Below are 21765 nucleotides of genomic sequence, written 5' to 3'. Positions count from 1 at the left end.
TTGATCTCTTAGGCCTACAACATGTGAATATATGCGTCAGCTCCATAATAAAATAAAAAAACATCCAGAAAGTCCGTCCATTGATTAAATGTGAAATAAACATTTTGATTAAATTGTATGGTGGGGGCATCTCATTTCCTCAACCATCTTTGCTTCGTCGTGCGCGTCGGAAATAGATCTACAAGCTCAGGAGGCTCTGCTGTACTATGAGCTGTGGGCTTGTAGATCGGCTATTTTGCGCGCGCGGCTCCGTCGTACGACGACCAGTAAAGTGAAATGAGGCGGAGCCGAACTTGAGCTCTATCAAGATGGCCGCCTTCACAGAGTGGTAAGACAAAGCGATTCAGACCAGTAAATCTTAAATGTACCCACATTTGTTTGATATGTTGACAGTGTGTACGCCAGTCCATATACTACATTTGAGGCGAAATAAGATACGAAGAAAATCTGAGAAAACTAACCGGTGTGGATTTGAATAGCTGCTAGAATAAATAAACTCGTCAAACCGGATAGCCAATAGCCACAGATTGAATTAGAGGCTTGACAAGACAAGCCACACTGATCTGTCTGTGCACTTACACACATTAGCCAGGTTAGCATGCTAACTTTCTTTATTATTATGAGCTAATGCATGATGCAGTGGTCCACCCGGACACGAAGATAACATTCACCTAATTAATACACTATTTTGCTAATGGTGGTAAAACTGTGCCGGGTATTGGTGTGTGCTGCTGTAGTTGATATAAACCAACGTTAGCTTACTATCTAGCTAATCGTCAATTCATATGCTTGGCATCCTTCCAAGTACATTAAATAAAATTGCATTTATGAGAGGCTCTCGACGGAAAGTTGTCCATCCAGGATAGATGATGGACATGTAATATAATAGGGGTTTGTATTAAACATGTGTGGTTTTACGGATGAGGAAATGGAAAATAGATTATTGTTGCTTCTGACATTTTGTGAAGCTCAAGCTACCGTTCATCTGAGTAAACATGTCCTGTACTCCCACACAATAAGAACAAAGTCCACATCATGGCTTGTAGCTGGTCAAGTTCAACGTGCTGTCGGACGTGGCATAATTCTTTGTGACTTGCCGATGTACTTGTTTGTAGGATGGCACCTGTCCTGCTCCTGCTGTCTGTGTGCCTCAGTGGGGCATGGGCCGTGGACCGGGGGAACTTCAAGACATGTGACCAGAGTGCCTTCTGCAAGTGAGTTCCTCTGGTGACAAATAAATGGCTACAACAGGCCTACTTAGCTTAAGTCGCAGGTGACAAAATAAAAGTCTGTTGTTCAACAATGGTGTCACCACTAATTACAAGCTTGTGTGAATCCACTTAGACGTCAGCGAGCGTTGAAGCCGGGCCATTCTCCATACAGAGCCCTGTTGGAGACCATGGAGCTGACCAACACTAGACTTACACTGCAGCTCATCAATGACAACAACAAGGTACACACAACAACAGTACAACACATGCGTGTACACAGCTCGCTCATGCTTAAATTGTGATTTGTTTTACATGATATTGCCCACCTCAGTTCGCACCTTCTTTTATATTTCCCCTTCATATTGTGCTTACATTATGCAGGATTCCCACGGTCATGAAATTCTGGAAATATTTTGAAAATTAGGAAAAACGTTTTCCAGTCCTGCAAAGTTTCGGAATTTATCAATGGTCCTGGAAAAATAGTTGGCTATGCAGTGTCCTGCTAGTCTCATTCTCCTGGCTGCATTCCATCATGCAAATTCTTGTTGGTTACATGTGTAGTGTACTCTTGCTGATGCAGTAGCACCCATCTAGAGACTTCTGCAGGGTTGGCTTCAGGGTAAGAGTAAGGGACGCATTATTATGCTGAATGATTGTTATATAGGATAGGCCTGGGAATTTGGTTAAATATTCTGGAAACATTTTGAAATTCAATGGCAAATATGTGTGGGAACCCTGATTATGCATACTGAAATGCTGAAACATCTTTCTAAAAAGGTTTTGTCAGCTAAAAGGTAATAAAGGTTGGCAATAAAGCCCCACTTTATTTGTTATATTCTTGACCGTTGAAGGCTTTGCAACCAAAGCCGCCCTATTAAAGTAGCCTATAGTGCAGGATTCTGTTCTTTTTTTACATTGTCCTGACCCCTTTTAGATTTCCTTCCTATACACCTGTGACCAAGACACTTAAGGTGTGCAATTTATTTTAGTTTTTTAACCTTGACCCCTTACACTCTACAAACCCGACAGGTGCGTCTATTGCTGGAGCTCTACCGTCTCCAGGGCAACATGACACGGGTGAAGATTAACGAGCTGAAGCCCCTGAAGCCTCGCTACGAGGTCCCAGATGTGCTCATCCGGGAGCCGCCAACGGAGCCGTAAGTTTCCCTGGGTGTGGGGAAGGGTTTCACAAGTGGGCGACAATGGTAGAACATTGAGTGTATCCCTATGCTAATTATTCTGTTATCTATGCTGTAATTCTATCATTTCTGAGGAAACATATTTTCACTTATTTGACTACAGTTGGAAATATAGCTAAAACGTCATACTTGGTGGCTAGGCTGTATTCTTTGCAGAGTTTTATAAAGCCCACACCAATGGTTCGAGACGCAACAAAACTGTTTTAGCGTTCCTCCCAGCGGTGTGATATGTCCTCCACCATGTCAGCACATGGTGGCGCATGCCGACCCAAGTGATACAATTAGTTCAATTCAATGGTTGCTTGCAACTACATGTGCCTACTCGCAACCGTTTGGTTGCAAGGAGTTGCATGGCGATCCATTGGTGTGGTTTAGGCTTAAGTCAAAGGTGTTTCATGTGCATGACAATCACTGTCTATGATCACACTTCCAATCTAAACATCCACACTGTCACCTTATCCCTTTCTCCTCCCCTCCATTGCTCCCTCAGCCTGTCTCTCATATCTAAGGATGAGAATGGAGTGGTTCTGTCCCTAGGGTTGGAGTCCCAGAGGGTCATCGTCAGTGCCCGGCCCTTCCGATTGGACATCATGGAAGGAAGCGATGTGCTGATGTCGCTAAACTCCCGTGGCCTGCTGGCCTTTGAGCACCTGAGGATGCGCAAGGACACGTGAGAGACCATACACGCACAAACACATACACACCTCTTGACCAGCCCTTTCTCTTAAACTCACATCCTCACAAAGTGGATGTTTCTCTTTTTGTTCCCATAAAAGTGTTTTATTATTTTGGTATTGTCTCTGACTCGTTGTTCTGTCCTCTTCTCCTATCATCCTAGTTTCTCCTATAAAGTATCTAGCACAGTGGCTAGCGTGTGGGATAATATCAAGAGTGTATTCACTAGGTAAAGATCCTTAAGCTTTGTAAGTGTGTATTCTGTTTTTTTTTGTGCTAATGCTGCCAGTAGAAATCTAGGAATGGGGCACTCGGGTGGAGCAGTGTAAAGTTCCTGCCCTCCACTGAGGCGACTAGGGGTTCAAATCCTCCATGGTGCATGTGGCTTTGCTGGACGTCCCAATGAACACAATTGACCATGTTCGAATGTAGTAAGACGGGTGGGGAGAGCAATCTCTGTCTCTGCACTAGCAGAGCGTCTCGTGAAAAGAAGCAAACTAGCGGCGTGACGTGTATCGGAGGAGACACACGCTCGCCTACGTCCTCACTAACAAACCAACCAGTAGGTAGTAGTAAGTGACAAAGGACTACAGTAGGGGATTTGACACAGGTGACTAAATTGGGGGGAAATAATTTAAAGTAAAAACAAATATAGGTTATCCCAGAGAACAGCACCTACAATCTTGATTGTGCCTGTACTCCAGAATTGTATTTAAAGCAGGTAAAAAAGGCCTATCGTTAATACATATCTCAAGCGGTAAATTAATATTTTAGGGGCACAACTTAAAAGGGATTGTATCTTAGAAAGGTGACCTCCCCTCCTCTCCCCACCATATTTTAAAAAGTAAACGATTAGCATGAAAAAACAATGAAAAAACAATGAATGATCACCTTGAATGAGGTGTGAGCCCATAAATGATTTTCACCGTTATGTCTTTGTTCTGTCACATCAATGTAACTGAATCACACAACGTTTCATAGCATGTCATTCTAGTAGCTTTCCTTAACAAATGGCTCTGGTGGTTAATTTGCATGATTGATCGACCTTCACAAACATTTTAACAGGCACATTAAACTTGAAAGTCTCTCTTGCCGACTTATGCAAGTTATGATGGCTGAAAAAGCTAAAGATGATCTGGCAGGCAACTATACAGAGCGGGAACTAATTTGGTGCCTGACAGAATTATAATAGAATAGTACATGCAGTATTACTGATGGTAGAGTTGTTTCTAGCAGCCTTGTGTGTGTTGGAAATTGCAGTCTCATGATGCCCTGCTTAGAATAGCCACAATGGTAGGATTTGTGTTCCCTTTGTCATTAGTGAAATTGTATAGGACTTTGCTTAACTAGTTGGTAGTCTATGTAGATAGATCAGTTAGTCTGTTTTTGTTCCCTGCTTCCTTTTTATATAATCTATTCTCTACACACAAAATATGTGCAAAATGTGCCTTTGTGACACGTCGCTCTCTCTCTCTCTCTCTCTCTCTCTCTCTCTCTCTCTCTCTCTCTCTGCCCGTCTATCCCACCTTACCGCTGTTTCCATTCGATCCTCCAATGCACAGTCAAGCAGAGCCTGAGGCTGAGGCTGAGGCTGAGAAGAAAGAGGAGGCTGATCCAGAAAAAGAGGGCGAGGAGGTAAGAAACTGTACATTGAAACTGAAACCTGCAGTATCCCTGTCTCTACTCTTAACCCTTTTTAATACAATATTCTTTAACATGCCTGTCTCTCTCCCCTGCTCTTAAAACATCATTGTTTGTACCAGGCAGTGAACACAGAAGAAGAGAAATCAGAAGATGGAATGTGGGAGGAAACATTTAAGTCACACTCGGACGGCAAACCCAATGGTAGTTCTCCTAATTTGATGACGTTTCTTTCTTTTGACCACTGGTTGGTTGGTGCTTATATTAACGGTATACAGTATATAAAATGTCACACCCACAATTGAGACAGCTTGTGGTAAAGAAGAACAGTGTACTGCAGGCGAGTCCATAGAATCAACTGTAGTTTAACCTACTTTTAAAACAATCCTAGATGAAATGGAGACTATTAAAGTTATCATTCATTATTATATATGATTTGAATACAAATAGGTTTCCAAATGTCTGTCAACATATAGTCTTGTTTTCTCAATAGATTGTTTCACACTTCATTTGCCACTTGAATGGGATTACAGTTTCATGAATGTATTTGGGGGGGAAATGGCCCATTTAAATGGCCAGGGGGTCACATATCCTGACATTTTCAACTGCTGAATTCTCCAGGTTATTAATCCAAAATTAGTCTTGCAAGATGCTGTTTGGAAGAAGCAAGATGTGATCATTTTACAAAATAAATAGCCTATTTAAACGATACATGAGAGACTCAAACGTATGCGTTTTAAATTAATTCTTGTTTTTCTTATTTCATTTCACTTTTGGTCCAGAATTACATCACCAAATATAGTCTTGCGTGGCCAGACTGTTTACTGCAATTTTCAAATGTTTCAGTCGTACAGTCTGGAGAACGAGAGAGAGCTCTGATCATGAGTAAAATATAAAGCGGAAGTGAAGCCTCCTTCACACTTCCGTTTCATCTTTACCGTTGCGCAAATTTATCCTAATATAAATAGAAATCATCTAAGCATACAGTATATATAGCTCACTGCTTAGAAATGGGAATTAAAAAAAAAAAAGCTCTAAAGATATTTTATTTTATTAGGGGCACGGTGGCACAGTTGGTAGTGCTGTCGCCTCACAGCTAGAAGGTCCTGGGTTCGATTCCCGCTGGGGACGCTGTGGGCACTGGCGGCGTGTTCCCTCCTCCGCATCATCAGTGCCCATACCCGAGGCGGGCGTTGGCGATAGGGCCTTTCTGTGTGGAGTTTGCATGTTCTCCCCGTGTCCCCTAGGGTAGATACCCTCACAAAAACATGCCGTAATCCTGGTCTCTAAAACTACCTCCCCCTGGCCAGCGGGGGCGCCTGATGGAGGGGAAAGGAACTGGTCGGAATAACGTGTCCCTTCCACGCGCTACGTCCGGCCGGGGAAATTCCCCTCTGTCAGGTGAAAAGAAGCAGCTTGGACTCCTCATGCATAGAAGGAGGCATGAGGTCAGTCCGCTGCCCCCCCAGGTTGGCAGAGGAAGTGTAGCGCCCAGGATTACATTAGATAATTGGCACTGGGTGAAAAGAAAACTGGGTTACAAAATCGTGGGATAAAAATTTTAAAAAAAATAAAGATATTTTAAAATATATTTTTGTGAACGGAAATGACAAACTGATTACTTGGATTTCGGGAGGTGTAGATCCAGACTATAGCATTCGGAGATTGTGGAATAGTTGTCTGGCTACACGAGACTACACCAAATATAACTAACACATTCTCTTTTGTTTGTGATCGTTTACGTCCTGTAGCAAAACGGATGGCTCCACTCGTCACTGTCAGTTACAATCTTGTGAAATTAAATAACTACTAAATTGATAGTGTAACTCATAGCGTTTATCAGCATTAACGTATCCGTTACTGAAAGCTTGCAGGCATCGTCTGTGACATATATATACCATGCGTCCATAAACCATATACCATAAACTTTTCCTAGCACTTTAGACACACTGATAGAGCATAATAGTACATTGTGGGACGTGTGTTGTATATTAACAAACATATGGGACACTTTATTAGCACACAAAAAGCCCTTCAGCCTCCGTAGTCAACCAATGAAACTACAGTATTTTATGATGCCTCTTATATGGATTGCATTGCACTGTTGTTCCTGTGTGTCTATAGTGACCTTTAAATGTTTAATCGGGTCTGTTAGATTTTTGATACCTTGTTTAGTTTATTTCTGATGTACTGGTATTAAAACTGTAACAACGTTGGTTTTATCTTGCCAGACAGTTAGTGTGCAAAACATTATTTACAGGTTGTTACTAATATACAGTAATGCATTATTTCATAGATGCAACTCAATGACAAATGTATACACTTTTTTCGAAAATACAATGATTTGCATAAATGTATAACTATGGGCTTTTAGCGGCTATGTTTCTATTGTCTGATTGGTTGTGCTCTCTCCACAGGACCCTCGTCTGTCAGTTTAGACTTTTCTTTACCGGGAGTTGAACATGTCTATGGAATTCCAGAGCATGCAGACAGCCTCAAACTTAAAACCACAGAGTGAGTCCCATCTATCAACTATCAAGTGTTGAAATGTCCTTGTTAATGTGCAATCCACGTAAGACCTGTAATTATGTTGATTAGTTGGCTGTTAAAGCCTAACCGAGAATGGTGGTTAGATGAATAGATTGATTAAAATAAATTGGTGTAGTAGGTGGATGAGTGTGTCAATTATACATAAAGATGTAGGTGATTAAACATTTTTGGTATTTCACACTGTATGCTGGAGCATGTAGAGAAGACTAAATCAGTGCAGTTGCTGTATTTGGCATATAGTAATTTTAAGATTTGTTGGTTTATTTGTTTTGTTTTGTTTGTTTCAGTGCCGGAGACCCATACCGACTGTATAACCTAGATGTGTTCCAATATGAGCTGTTCAACCCCATGGCTCTATATGGTGCTGTCCCTGTCATGGTGTCCCACAGTGCCCAGCGCACCATGGGTATCTTTTGGCTCAATGCTGCTGAGACGTGGGTGGACATCAGCTCTAACACTGCAGGGAAGGTAAGCAGCAGGTCAACAGCCAGGACAAAACATTAAATTGGAGTTCTCAACGGGTCTGAGTTCTTTAACTGGGGCCTTGGCCCTATTGGGCCAGCCTGAGGCTCGGCCCAAACGATTAACATTCTTTTAGGCCCGAAATACCCATAAAGGTGTCATTATGTGTCATCCAACAAGCTTTGAACTAAGACTGAGCAAATTGGACGATTTTCGATTGAGTTTTGGCCATTGTCTCCCGGTTTTCATTACTAACACAGGCTAGGCTGGTCGGACGACAAACTTTTGAGGTGGTAGAAGTTTTATTTATTAAAAAAAGAATCATGGTGCCCCTCTGGTGTTTGGTATCCATGATAGAATAGAAGCCGTAAAAATGAATATCTTGCCAAGATTACTATTCCTCTTTCAATCCTTACCGGTAGAAATACCAAAAAAACAATTTGACAACTGGAATAGAGCTATCTCCAGGTTCATCTGGAGAAGTAAGAAACCCCGAGTACGTTTCAAAACATTAGTTGCCTAAAGATGAGGGAAGTATGTCTCTCCCATGTTTAGAAGACTATTATAAAGCGGCGGCACAAATAAGATACTTAGTTTATTGGTGTAATCCAGAATATGATGCAAAATGAAAAGAAATAGAAAGAAATCAATTGGATGTCCCTCTGAACATCTGGTTTAAGGAATGTAAGGACCAAAAGATAGATAAAGAAGTACAGAGATTGAAGTAGATAGCATTTGATACAGATTAAAAAATTATAATAATAATAATAATCATGGAACCCGAGGCTCGGCTCGGCCCGGCCCGACTAATTAGCCTACATTCTGGTCCATCCCGACAATGTTGGATATGGCAGGGTAGGCCCAATTAGTCCTAAAACAGTGCACAAATATAGACACTCCAATATTCGCCCCCTGACTCAACTTCTGCGCGTTGTGTGTCTGCAGACAGTATTTGGGAAGATGCTGGACTATGTGCAGGGCTCCAGCGAGACTCCGCAGACAGATGTGCGCTGGATCTCTGAGAGCGGCATCATTGACGTCTTCATCATGCTGGGACCGACGCCATACGATGTCTTCTCCCAGTATGCCTCCCTCACAGGTGAGAAGAAAATCTGTTGCCTTTTTACATGACCGTAGTTGCTTTTTTTTGCTCGTATGTACCTACGTGCCCTCCTACAAATTATTTAGTATTTTCAGATACTGTAGTTCGGAGTGCAGGGCATCAGGCAACATACAGGTACATATGGCAGCAGACAATAGTCTCCATGGCAGTAGCTCAGGTGCAAATTCCACATTTAGCTGATCCCCGATATCGAACCAGAACCTGGCAATTTAACAAGTGCTGCTTTTTCCACTGTCAATATTAATCTTTAAACGTCTGCATTAAAAGACAACTTTCAGCTAAGTGCATACATCAAAATGCAAATGTATTGTACAGTATAGGTCGTTTCAGACGTGGAGCGAGTGACGCAGGCGTTCTTTCCTGGATCAGCGACCCGTCTGCTCATGAGGGGTGCAGGACACGTTGCATGAAAAAAAAGCTCACCACAATCCAGGTCTAGTTGCCCGAAGGCGCATGCAAAAACGAGCATTTGTGTACATTTCAAGTTGTACAATTCGATTATTGGCGGATGATAAATGGCACGAGGAATTCATATTTATGACTTTGAAGATTATAGAAAGACAGAATTATGTGTGGTATAAGACCAAAATGCTTTGTAACACATGCATAGTGCATGTGTTACAACGCATTTTGTCTGACCGGCTCATTCCCAGTGGCCTTGGCAAGAGGCTAGCCGTCTATGACTGGGTGTGCGTTTGTCCAAGCTCATCTCGCAAACTGCTGGACCATGGACTCTTAAAAACGTCAATAAAATAATATACAGTAGTGTGCACGTTGAAAAATAAGATCAGTAAAAGTGTGGTGAAACAAAGAATCTTTCAAAGATGGTGTATATTGATACACTTGTCCACCCGGCTGTCATGGTCCTTTTCTTACTTAGCCTTGTGATTTCCTTGCTCAGGAACCCAGGCCTTCCCTCCTCTGGCTGGACTGGCCTACCACCAGTGCCGCTGGAACTACAATGACCAAGAGGATGTGCGGTCAGTGGATTCTGGCTTTGATGAGCATGATATCCCCTACGACTTCATCTGGCTGGACATCGAGCACACAGACGGCAAGCGCTACTTTACCTGGGACCCTCACAAGTTCGCCACACCCAAGGAGATGCTGCAGGGTATCATGGAAAAGAGACGCAAGGTAATGGAAAGCGATTAACATTGCACGAACTAGGGTTAAAAATCAAATGGGATCCTCATTGTTAATGAAGGAACTTGCCACCATCGATGTTGTGTATTCAAAGCTTTATCCATTTGTTTTTAGATTTAGCTTGTTTACATTTACTCCATAAAATGAAAACCTTACTGAACGTCCCTGAAGTGCCTTTGTCAATGTCTGTATTCTACCAGGATTTTTGGCTAGACTTTTCAAATAAAACGATCTACAGTATAATGCTTTGAGTTGTATCCAATGGGCTAAAACATCAGACGTCAGACCACCTTTTAATTCTTTCTCTCTGTCCATAGATGGTGGCTATTGTGGATCCTCATATCAAAGTAGACAGCAACTACAAGATCCACAATGAGATCCGCTCCAAAGGCTTCTACATTAAGAATAAAGATGGTGGAGACTATGAGGGCTGGTGCTGGCCAGGTTTGATTCAATCTACTGTCAGAAGAAATAAAGATGCTTTAAATTAATATTGCACCTACACTGAAGTAACGAGTAACGTAGTAAACAGATTAAATTTGAATTAATCTGAGTATACTGGTTGTCGTCATGCCATATTATTCTAACTCCAGATCTGTCTGTACTCTTTCCCTAAATTGTTTATTTTGTTTATTTCTCCAGGTAATGCAGGCTACCCTGACTTCACCAACCCAGAGATGAGAGCATGGTGGGCCAGCATGTTTGCTTACGATCAATACGAGGTGAGAAATCCGGAGATGAAATGCAGTATTATTCTGAAAAACAGGATGGACAGTCCACTAAACTGTTTACTTTTAAAAATATGTATTGGGCTGTAGTAAAAATATGTTTGGGCTCTAGTAAAAATATATTGGGCTGTATCAAGAGCGGTAGACCAAGTATAAACATCAGTCTAGCATTCTACTATACATCCTACGGAATAACTGTTGACCCTAATTTGAACCATCTATTTGGGGCAAAGAAGTAAGCCAGGGATTCATTATATTTTTCCTGTTGTTGGGTTTTCCTTGCTCACACTCTTCCATCTCTACTTCCCAGGGATCCATGGAGAACTTGTACACATGGAACGACATGAATGAGCCATCAGTGTTCAATGGACCAGAGGTCACCATGCACAAGGATGCTTTGCATGGCTCCTGGGAGCACCGGGATGTGCACAACCTCTATGGCTTCTATGTGGTGCGTGTCAGGACTTTGAGCTTGTATTCTATTATTAGACCAACTCTTAAAAATAAAAATAAACGAATAAAGCCCCAAAAGGGGTCGATGGCTGTGAACGATAATGAACCGAAAGCCTATAGGGGTCGATGGTCAAGGAGTTAATATTTTGCAAGTGACACATTTATGTTCTTTAGTTAATATACTTATCCACAACAACTTATTATTAATGGTAGTGCAAGTGTTTTCGTCGTGGCTCTGCAGGAGCCTAGCAGTCTATTAGAGGGTTGGGGAGTTTGTCTGTGTGAGCTCAGAAGTTAATCTTGCAAACTGATCAATCCTCACCAATTATATGTTTTAAACTTGTTATAATATTTTATAATTGTTAGTCAAAAGTCCTCTGATCGGTGTTCAAAATGTGGAGTCATGTCAGATGATTGACGTCACAAGCTGGCCAATGTCAAGTCTGACATTTACAGTGTAGCCATGCCATTTCTGATTTTTATATTTTTCTTTATAATAATATTATTATTAGTGAGCACTAGTACCTTTTAGTAGTATAGTTATTTTTGGGACACAAAAATGTGTTATCTATGTGTGACAAAACAAATACCTCGTATAGATAGATAGATAGATCATTATGAATTCACGCACCTTATTTATGTGAAAATGTGAACCTTCATAGCTTGTTTGTAGACTGTTCGCTGCTCCTCCTCATTGTTCTTCTAACTTGCAGCAAATGGCCACAGCAGAGGGCCTCATCCAGAGGTCAGGGGGAGTAGAGCGTCCATTTGTCCTTACTAGGGCCTTCTTTGCTGGCTCACAGCGCTATGGTAAGCTGACTTCTAAGTTCTGTCTCCACTGTCCATACTACCCACCTGCTTGTGTTTCTGTATGCTAGCAGGCTTTGTCAGGGTGTTACTTGTTACTGGCTTTGTCAGAGTAAGAGCAGGGTTAAATAATGATTCAAATACAGTATATTAGAATTTTATAGATCACCTATAGAAATGTTTAAACTATTATAATAGTTGTTGGCCAACCCATTCTGACCTGAGATCAGATAATAAAAATGTCTTCTACATCCTGACAGTTTTCTGAAAAAGCTATGTTTCTATGTCAGTTGTTCTTTGATTTTTCAAAAATAGCAGATCTACAGTGGCACGCTACGATAGATCTGCTATTTTTCAATAGCTAAAGCATAACGTAATGCTAACACCAAAACAGGTTCCCGCCCCAAATGGGTTAAGAAACATGTTTTGGGCTTTCCACCTCGTTCAACTTTCCCATACATGTTTTATCAGAAATGATTCCAGGGCTTTCTTGCAATTTGTTGTCAAGTTCTTCCAGTACGGTTTCCTCCAGGGCTCTTTCCATGTCAATATGCCTGTATAGACCTGTGTCAGTTTGTAAAACGGCTGCATAGATTTGAGAAACTGTCATTGCAATGAATTGATGACTGATTTAACATTTGGTATACACTTTTGAGCGATATGAGTGGTGATCTGAAGTTCTGAACTGAAGATGACTCTTTGGCTTTATTGCAGTGCTCCTTCATTACGTTTCCTATTTAAATCAATTTTCATTAAATGCACTCAGTGCATTGCCTGTAATGTATTGCTCCCTGTTTAATCGTACACTATGTAAACCCAATGGTATTTCTGGGTTTTCTTGCAGAATGTACATTTACGTTTGTTTCGCCATTGCAAGTGTGTGTCACATGAGGGCATTTGTATATACATTCATGAGCCATACACAAATTCATCTGATTTGTAATGCGTTACTTTAATAGCCTAATAATAATGATAAATAAACTTTTCAACCAGACATTAATATTTATAATTGAAATTCTAGTTGGCCGGTAACCGGTAAATACGGGTTAATGGAACCATTGGAGTACCTCTCCTCTAGGCGCTGTGTGGACTGGTGACAATGCTGCTGAATGGGAACACCTGAAGATCTCCATCCCCATGTGTCTGAGTCTTGGCCTGGTGGGAATCTCTCTCTGTGGTGGTAAGCATCAACCACCAGGCCACACTGTAGTTAACCTCACGCTTACAAAACGCATCTGTGTATGCTGTCCATGCATCTATGAATTAAAAGTACCAGAAGGACTGGCTGGCTGTTATTTTCTGACAGTTGGGGACCTGCCAGTACAACAGAATATCCATATAATCCAAATCATATGAGAGAAGAGCAGGTGTCATAAACAGCCTGGCTAATTAGAAACTTCCATAGTGTCCATAGTATTTCAATGTCTGCTGATCAAACGGATGTTTAATTAAGAAGAAAAACGGAAACGAACTGACATTCCCTTTAAAATAATTACTATTTCCACAGATGATGAATGATGTAGAAGAAGTTGAATGATGAAGAAGAAATCGTTGAAAAGCTAAATGAAAATGATAGACTTATGGATGCATTTTCTATTGGTTGTCAACTCTTTAGCAAAAAGCAACATTTGACCTGACAAATTGCATGACAAGCAGATTGCGTGCAGACTACTGATATGTTTCATTTGTTGTGACTGAACAACTTGGTCAACATCTTCCCTGTCTTTTCCTTAGCTGATGTGGGCGGCTTTTTCAAGACCCCCAACAGTGAGCTTCTGGTGCGCTGGTACCAGACGGGTGCCTACCAACCGTTCTTCAGGGCCCATGCCCACCTGGACACCCCCCGCCGTGAGCCCTGGCTCTTTGGTCCAGAGAACACTGCGCTGATCCGTGAGGCAGTTCGTCAGCGTTACGCCTTGCTGCCCTACTGGTATCAGCTGTTCTATCAGGCACACCACTCTGGACATCCAGTCATGAGGTGTGTGTGTGTTGGTGGTCGCGCTAGGATTTTAAACTGCCAGTCCCAATGTCCGACATGTATTGGACATGGAAAAGAGAGAATCAGACATCTGATTAAAATAACGGTCAGACATACAGGTGCATAAATGCAGCCTAACTACAGCATTATATTTTGGATTGAACTATTTGAACATAATTGAGTAATATGCTCATTTTATATAGCAGTGTCATCTTGCACAGATACATTAATTACTTACATTACCATTTTGCACATTGAGCGCTTGCAGCATTCGTAATGGTTTCTCAATAATCTGTGGTTTACTTTGAACATAATGTCCTTCAGAATATCAATGAGGGTAGCCTACAGCACCAACATAGGTACTTCAGATTCATCTTTGATAATGTGGCTCAGCTGACGTGTTTAAGGCAATACATTATAGGCTAGTAGTCGTCACACAAGTAATGGATACAGGCAGTGGATGCTGTCCCTGCGTCTGCTTAGGACAGCTTTTTGGGCAAGTTGATTAAGTATCTGTGCGAATCTTGTAGTCTAGAGATATTCTTATTATTCTATAAGGAGACTGAGAAGTTGTAACTTTTCAACGTCCACATTTATGATTAACGTGTTTCACCTGGATGCAGTTGCCGTGTGGATAGCTTTTGTGTAGAGTCTTTAGGCATCCGTGGTTGTTGGATGTTTCATATTCAAATGCATTTGCATTGTTGTTGATTAGTGGTTGGACAACTTGCCTTTACCAACTTTACTCACAAGTGCCCTCTCGTTTGAACGTGTCCGACGTATTCTAACTTGTTTAGGCTGTTAAATACATGATTTAATAACCGTCCGGAACGACACAGCATTTCTGGCATTTCAACTGCCGACAACTCATAACTCTAGTCTATTCGACAAGTTCTCAGCAACAACTCTTGTTCCTGTCTTCCCTTCACAATAAAGTGCCTCCTGTTTACTTCCCAATGAAGCACATTTACACAGGTTATTTATTAACAGGAAATCGTAGACTTAGAACTTGACAGCGTGTGTGTTCGTGACAGAGGAAGAGGGAAAGCGAGAGATTTGCGGTAGATTATAATGGACGGCCGTGTCATCGTCAATCGGTCAGGATGTCCGTAGAGATTTATATTTTCCGGTCTTTGTCATAAAATATCCGTCAAAATCGGCAATTACAGGACTAACGCAACCTCTGGGTGTACGTGTGTGTCATACTGTATGTCATCTCACCTGTCTGTGTACATTGCAGGCCACTGTGGGTGGAGTATCCTCAGGACACCGTTACATTTGCTATGGATGACCAGTTCTTGCTAGGTGAGTCACCTCCGACACGTGCATGTAGCATGGCACCTTTTTCCTCAGCCGAGTTTGAGCAAGTAACCACATGAACCCTAGCATCCCTAGTCTGAGGTAAACATTTGGCATGAATGGCAGATCTTCAAGCTCACTGCCCGTCACAATGTGACGCACAAAGTACACTGTAAAGTGCATTTGAATGAATCAGAAAGACAAGAAACTAAGTGCAATAAATTAAAAAATAACATAAATATAGCCCCCAAGAGTGCATGCTCTCCATTGTTCAATAAAACTTATAGCAGCCTAATGTGACATACGGTAATTTTCTTTGCCAGAAAATAAGAGTTGACAAAGGTTTGCTTTTGTACCACGGACCCCCATGTGAAAATATTTTGTGCCAGGGACAAGATACAAGATTTGTTGTTTATAATGTTTAAAAAATGCAAACATTTTCAAGATTATTTTTGAAAATGACAGATCTACAAGCTCAGATCTATGCGTCACATAGTGACATATTGTTGTAGGCTTGTACATTGCTATATTAATTTGGCTGAGGGGTGACCCCCTGTCCCCCAGATCCCATTTTGAGAACCAATGTCGTATATTATACACTATGTATGTAGTAGCCTAGTAAGAACAGGGTTTAGGAGAACCAAACCATAATGCAGGGCTTAAAGTTATCAGTCCTGGGGACGGATTTCAGTCCTGAGGATTTCATAGGAGTTATTTAATGAAATCAGTGCAGATTTGCAAAAAGTAATTTTCAGTCTTGGGATTCTTTTTGGCTTTAAGCCCTGCATAATGTCATCAATGCCCTGTACCTAACTCACTGTGTGTTGCTCCAGGGAGAGACCTGCTGGTTCACCCAGTGACTGAAGAGGGGAGCAGGGGAGTCACTGCCTACCTGCCAGGTCAAGGAGAGGTAAGATGTCAATCATTTTGTCCATATCTCAAAAATGTGCCCCATTTCTCCCTTATTTTGCACATTAAAATAAACAGATTAAAAACTTTAATTGTGCACTCCAGGAGCCCTACTTATATTCTTTTTACTACGTTCTGTTCCTCTTGCACTACCCTTAGGACACATTTTCAACTTGGCACAGGATATCTCAAAAAGCCATAAAACTTTCTGTGTGTATTCATTCTCCTAACCATTTGAGTGACCACATGACTAACTTGTGCGCCACCCTCTGTTCAAAATGTCAACCTTATCTTTTAAAATTTGTGTAGCCCGACTAGACTGACAACCAGACTGACACCTCTTTTCTCCAGTTGGAAAGGAGCAGCAATGGCTTCTTGGAGGGCTTTTAGGCTTTTAACTCTGCACTTACTGCATACTGGCAGCAATAGCAAGAGACAAATCGGCCATGAGTCTGCAAATTAGTGTCAAAAGAGCAGTTTTCAACTTTGTGCAAATAGAGTGTTGATCTGTTGCTAAATATAGGGAAAACCATGTGTATGTTTATCTTGGGGACTCGAGTGGGGTTTTAACCCGCTATATTTTGTGTGTCCCTGTCCATTTACATAATAAATGTAGGCACATTCCCATACCAAGTTTAATCGACTGTGCATAACTGTAGTCCCTGTTGAGCATTTTCCCATAGCTTCATTTAACCCATTCTGGGTGGGAACCCCTTTTGGTGTTTTACCCCCTCAGGCTGGGAACCCTTTTTTTTTTCAGAAATTACAAAAACATTATGCTGCTATATAAATATTTGAAGTTTTTCAGAAAACTTAGGTCAGGCTTTAGAAGGCGTTTTTAGAATCGGCCTCAGGCCTAAATGGGTTAATAGGCTAGGCAGTAAGTTTGAACCGGAAATGGTTCAAACTGATGCTGAGAGTCTCTAGTCTGGACCCAGTTGAGTATTTTGTATGTTCTTGGCAAAGAAACCATTTGTTAGTCTTTTGGTGGTCCTATTCTAACCTCCGTCCGCCTGTTGCAGATTTGGTTCGATGTCCACACTTTCCAGAAGCACAATGGTGCCCAGAACCTTTACATCCCTGTCACCATGAGTTCTGTAAGACACACACACACACACACACACACACACACACACACACACACACACACACACAGTATCCATGGTCCTATCTATTTATACTGTTATGTATGTTTGTGTCGTTGTGTGTTATGTTATGTCTTGCTAATATGACTGTCTTGTTACCAGATCCCAGTATTCCAGCGTGGTGGTTCCATTATTCCCAGGAAGGCCAGAGTTCGCAGGTCGTCCTCTTGTATGGAAGATGATCCCTACACCTTATACGTGGCCCTCAGTGCCCAGGTATCCTACACACACACACACACACACACACACACACACACACACACACACACACGCACATTGTTCAATGTTGATACTGTGACAGTTATTCTAAATCTCATACAGTAGTCCACTCCTGTCCTGTGTCGACATACCTTCTACTAGTTGGAAGCATTTTTAACCACTATTCTCTCATTTTGTTCCTGAAAGAGAACTGCAGAGGGTGAACTCTACATAGACGATGGCCACACCTTTAACTTTAATAAAAAGGAGTTCATCCACAGGAGCCTGTCTTTCGCCAAAAATGTCCTCTCTTCCAGGTGGGTCATGAGTATCATTGATATTATATGCTCTGAGTCGGCACTGTCTCATCTAATGGATTTTGGAACCATATTTGTAACCAGTTTCGAAATTATACCTTCTCATGCAGAGCAAAGCCCGAACCGAGTTAGATTTCGGGACACATATGCTGCATTAGTGTTAGTGCATAAGTGCAAGTGCTGCATTTCTAAAAAAATTAAAGCATTAACTGAACTGATGCTTTAAAAAAAGTGAAATATGCCAGAATTATATATTGGTTGTGCTCTTGTATTGATCTCTACTGTAATGTTCTTTTTAGTAAGGCCATCTTTATGTCTATTCCCCCCACACAGGAATCTAGCTCCTGATGCTCAGTATTCTACACAGTCCTGGATCGAACGCATCCTCATACTGGGATCCAGCAAACCCAGCAAGGTTACCCTCAGAACTGCTGGTGAGTACCCGAACGGTTTGTGGAGCGGTCTTGATATCGGAAGGTCGCTTGTTCGTATCCCCGGACCGGCACGTTAAAATTACCACCGCTGAAGTGCCCTTGGACAAGGCATTGAACCTCTACCATGAAATGTTCTATGAGCAGGGCCTGGCTGTAAACAAGTTCTTGAGCTTAGTCCAGTTACCCTGGGTAAACATAGTACCTTTCCTTTCGTTTTACCTAATGTGCTGTCTCACACATTCTGCGACCATGTTGGTGCCTTAGTAGTTTGTCAATTTACATCGTGCTTGAAAGTATCTTACTAGTATCTAGTATCTCACTAGCTTGGTTGTTGGTCTATATTGTGCAAATTTGACAACTGTTCCTAAAACTAGAAAAGTCGCAATTTTGAAGTGTGCTTGCCGCAATTGCTTACATAGGCCCCTCCCACTAATTTTGCTAGCCAATGTCAAGTCACCCCTGGGATCATGTGTAAGTAATTCGGAGGGGATTTATCCCCTCAAAATCATGTTTTTGCAACAAATGGATAAAATGGTCGTATTTGTCTCTTCGGTCTTCAGTTCCAAATTTGCATTTCCACTTTGTTTACAATGTCCGCCATTGTTGATTTTCCAAGCTGGCATGGAATGGAAACAAGCCTGGGTTTATCTAGCATCAGTATTATAATGACTCAAATATGAAATAAGTTGCATGTCAGCACCCCTACCACCTCAGGACATTATGGTACTGCAGCTAAAACGGCTTCAGAAGCAAAAACGAAATGCCAATGGCCTGGTTATATCAATGGTGATTGAGGCTCAAACCATTAGAAATAAGTTTGAGGGACATGGACATTAGACACTATGGGCTGTATTTTGCGTGTCTTAAGTACCAGGTCCTATTACTTAACTTAAGACATGGAGGCGTGATCAATGCCATTTGGCTATTCTGAGTGGCCAAAGAGCATTGACCACGCCTCCAGGTCTTAAGTTAAGTAATAAGACCTGGTACTTAAGACACGCAAAATACATTAGCTGCGTGCCACCAAAACTGTGGGACAAGTTGCGTGCCAAAGTATCGCTCATTTAAATAACAATATTGTGGTTGCCCTGTTAGGACAACCACACTAATTATTGAACCTCCTATTTTCAGGTGTTAATAATAGGTCAGGTTTGCTTCAGGCTGTTAATGTCTCTTTTAATTTCCGTTCTGCAGATGGTCAGGAGAGCCAACTGGAGTTTGACTTTGACGCTTCCATGTCAGTGTTGACGCTTCGCAAGCCTGGCATGAACACCGGGAAGGACTGGACCGTGGTGCTTCAGTAACCATGGTGACACCGGGACGGACTGGACTGTGGTGCTTCAGTAACCATGGTGACGGAAGGAGAGTGATCAAGAGGCGTGAGCAGGAAGTAGAGTGACTGAACTGGACTGAACGGGGATAAGGAGAGAGGGACTGAGTGGATTAGATACAAAGCTCTTATACAGGAGAAACAAGAATGAGAAGATAACTGCCTCAGTGTGGCACATGGAATACAGTTGGACTGTGGACCTAAACACACACACACACACACACACACACACACACACACACACACACACACACACTCTGTCTTGAATACTCATATTACATTCTCCCACATGATTCCTTTGTCAATGTATAGTATTCATCCATACATAATTAATTACGCACAGGTGTTTACATGTAATCCCATGTAAACCTGTTGGTAGAACTGAGCCACTTGAAAATGTCCCTACTATGTCCAATCTTGTGTTCAGTAATGCAATGGTGGGTCAACTAACTGAACGGTTACTAGATAGTTTTTAATTCACTTATTTCTGTTTAGAACAAAAATGAAGGAGAAAAATAAGATTGGTCAAATCATGATTTAATTGTAGTGGATGTTTAGGATTAGACCAAAGACATTCAGATGATTTATTTTGTCTTGTTTTGTCCCCCAGGCTGTCCATCCTAAACGCCTGTGAATAAAAAAAAACATCACTGGGGGAAAATAAGTTTGTTTTTGTTTTTTAAAATGAAAGGTGCACATTCTTAACGAACAAGCTGTTGATTCCCCTCTTTTTGTGACCATGTGTTTGACTTGAGATTCTTTCACAATTCATTCCATCCCCTTTTCTATTTTTTCTTTTTTAAACGACAAGCACTTAAACTGAAGTCGGTGTACTTGTGCCACATTTGATCATGGTTAAGTGTTTATAACTGTCCCCTTGCCAGTTTTGTGTTAATTTGTGAAGGATGGATTTATACTTAGTTCCCGTGTGCTGAATGATGTGAGGATGAGCTTGTAGATCTGCTATTTTAGGTGTGCCACACCGGCTCGCAAATAAGTTTAACAGGGCTCTTTAAGAGTGCTAGTATGTACATTCCCCCCCCCCCCCTTTTTTTGTACAGCTGCCATAAGATGTAAAGACATGATTTTTGCTACAACTTGAGGCCATTTCATTCCTGTTTTGCCCATCCATTTGTTTCTAAAGAATGTGTGCACTATCATGTCATTGCTCCATCCAGGAATGTTTTTTTTTCTTTTTTTTACAGAAAGTCATTCACAAACTACTGAGCAGCGAGGGGATTCTTGGCTCTTTTGAACCTGATACTAAAGTTATTTGGCAAAAGGAATTGTTCAGGGGATTGAACCACTGATACTGTGGAAGACTAATTCTGTTTTCTTTGACATGTCCTTTTTCTGGTTTATCCAACTTTGTTTACTTGATTATATTTTTAATGCACTTCAGGAAGAGCGAGAACTTAATTATTATTTTCCTGTTTTTTTGGGGGGGGGGGGGGGGGGTGACTAGATATTGAGATGGTTTGGAGTTGCCATTTGTAAATGTAATTTACAACTGTTAAAATCTATACTTAGGTTCAGCTTAATCGTGGAATGTCACATGCCGGTGGCTTGCAGATCTGTGTCCGTAAATACATCCCAATGTGAACTGATCATCCCTAAATATTCAGTTGAACATTTGGGGACTCTGAAACCATCCCCGTTTGGTCAAAATGGCAGGATATTTACATTAGGGCGTTATTGTATAAGTTTGTCTTTTTGTTTTCTTATGTACATTTTGCTGCAAGTTGTAGAGGGTAGGCATTTTATTTGGAGATATGAATTAGAAATGGGACTGAATAATGAGGAGCCTGCAAATGTTACAATCACGGTTGTCAGTTGCACTACTTCACAAAATGAGACTAAAGAGAAAATCATGAACTTGACCAAATGTATTAAAGGAGGGATCCTGTATTAAATTTGCTTAAATTCGTTGGAAATAAATAAAATCTTCATTCCCACTTTTAAAGTGTTTTATTTTAATATAGTGCCATGTGTATTGAAATAGCCTAGATTAGTAGATATTATGTAACGGCGCAAAACGTGATGTAACTGGATAAATTGTGTATCTAATCCAGTATCTCAGTAAACTGGATAAAATGCACCTTATGTTTGTGTATCCAGCTGATCTTACTAAACTCAGTGATCAAAATAAACTTCGGGTCA

The 21765-nt window shown here is 41.3% G+C and overlaps 1 protein-coding gene across 2 annotated transcripts; it reads left to right on the top strand.

The window, feature by feature from the left end:
- Window positions 1-308: 308 nt before the first annotated feature.
- Window positions 309-21562, top strand: ganabb (glucosidase II alpha subunit b; the record flags this gene model as incomplete). Of its 2 annotated transcripts, XM_080774594.1 has the most annotated exons (25): window positions 309-328; window positions 1116-1214; window positions 1345-1453; window positions 2241-2368; window positions 2901-3080; window positions 3249-3314; window positions 4648-4720; window positions 4849-4930; window positions 7144-7240; window positions 7564-7744; window positions 8684-8837; window positions 9763-9998; window positions 10325-10451; window positions 10650-10729; window positions 11046-11186; window positions 11902-11998; window positions 13074-13175; window positions 13730-13973; window positions 15214-15278; window positions 16106-16182; window positions 17204-17278; window positions 17429-17542; window positions 17732-17841; window positions 18175-18275; window positions 19470-21562. In XM_080774594.1, the coding sequence occupies 25 exons, from the start codon at window positions 309-311 to the stop codon at window positions 19577-19579; spliced, it is 2868 nt and encodes a 955-aa protein (XP_080630720.1). In that variant the 3' UTR covers window positions 19580-21562. The 2 variants fall into 2 exon arrangements, with proteins under 2 accessions (XP_080630720.1, XP_080630721.1); XM_080774595.1 differs by lacking the exon at window positions 3249-3314 and having other exon boundaries at window positions 310-328.
- Window positions 21563-21765: the final 203 nt, after the last annotated feature.

Source organism: Protomyctophum bolini, assembly GCF_963924005.1.
Source record: "Protomyctophum bolini genome assembly, chromosome: 10".
Lineage (NCBI taxonomy): Eukaryota > Metazoa > Chordata > Actinopteri > Myctophiformes > Myctophidae > Protomyctophum > Protomyctophum bolini.
The sequence above is the reverse complement of the archived record's forward strand: the minus strand, read 5'-3'. Positions and strand labels throughout refer to the sequence as shown.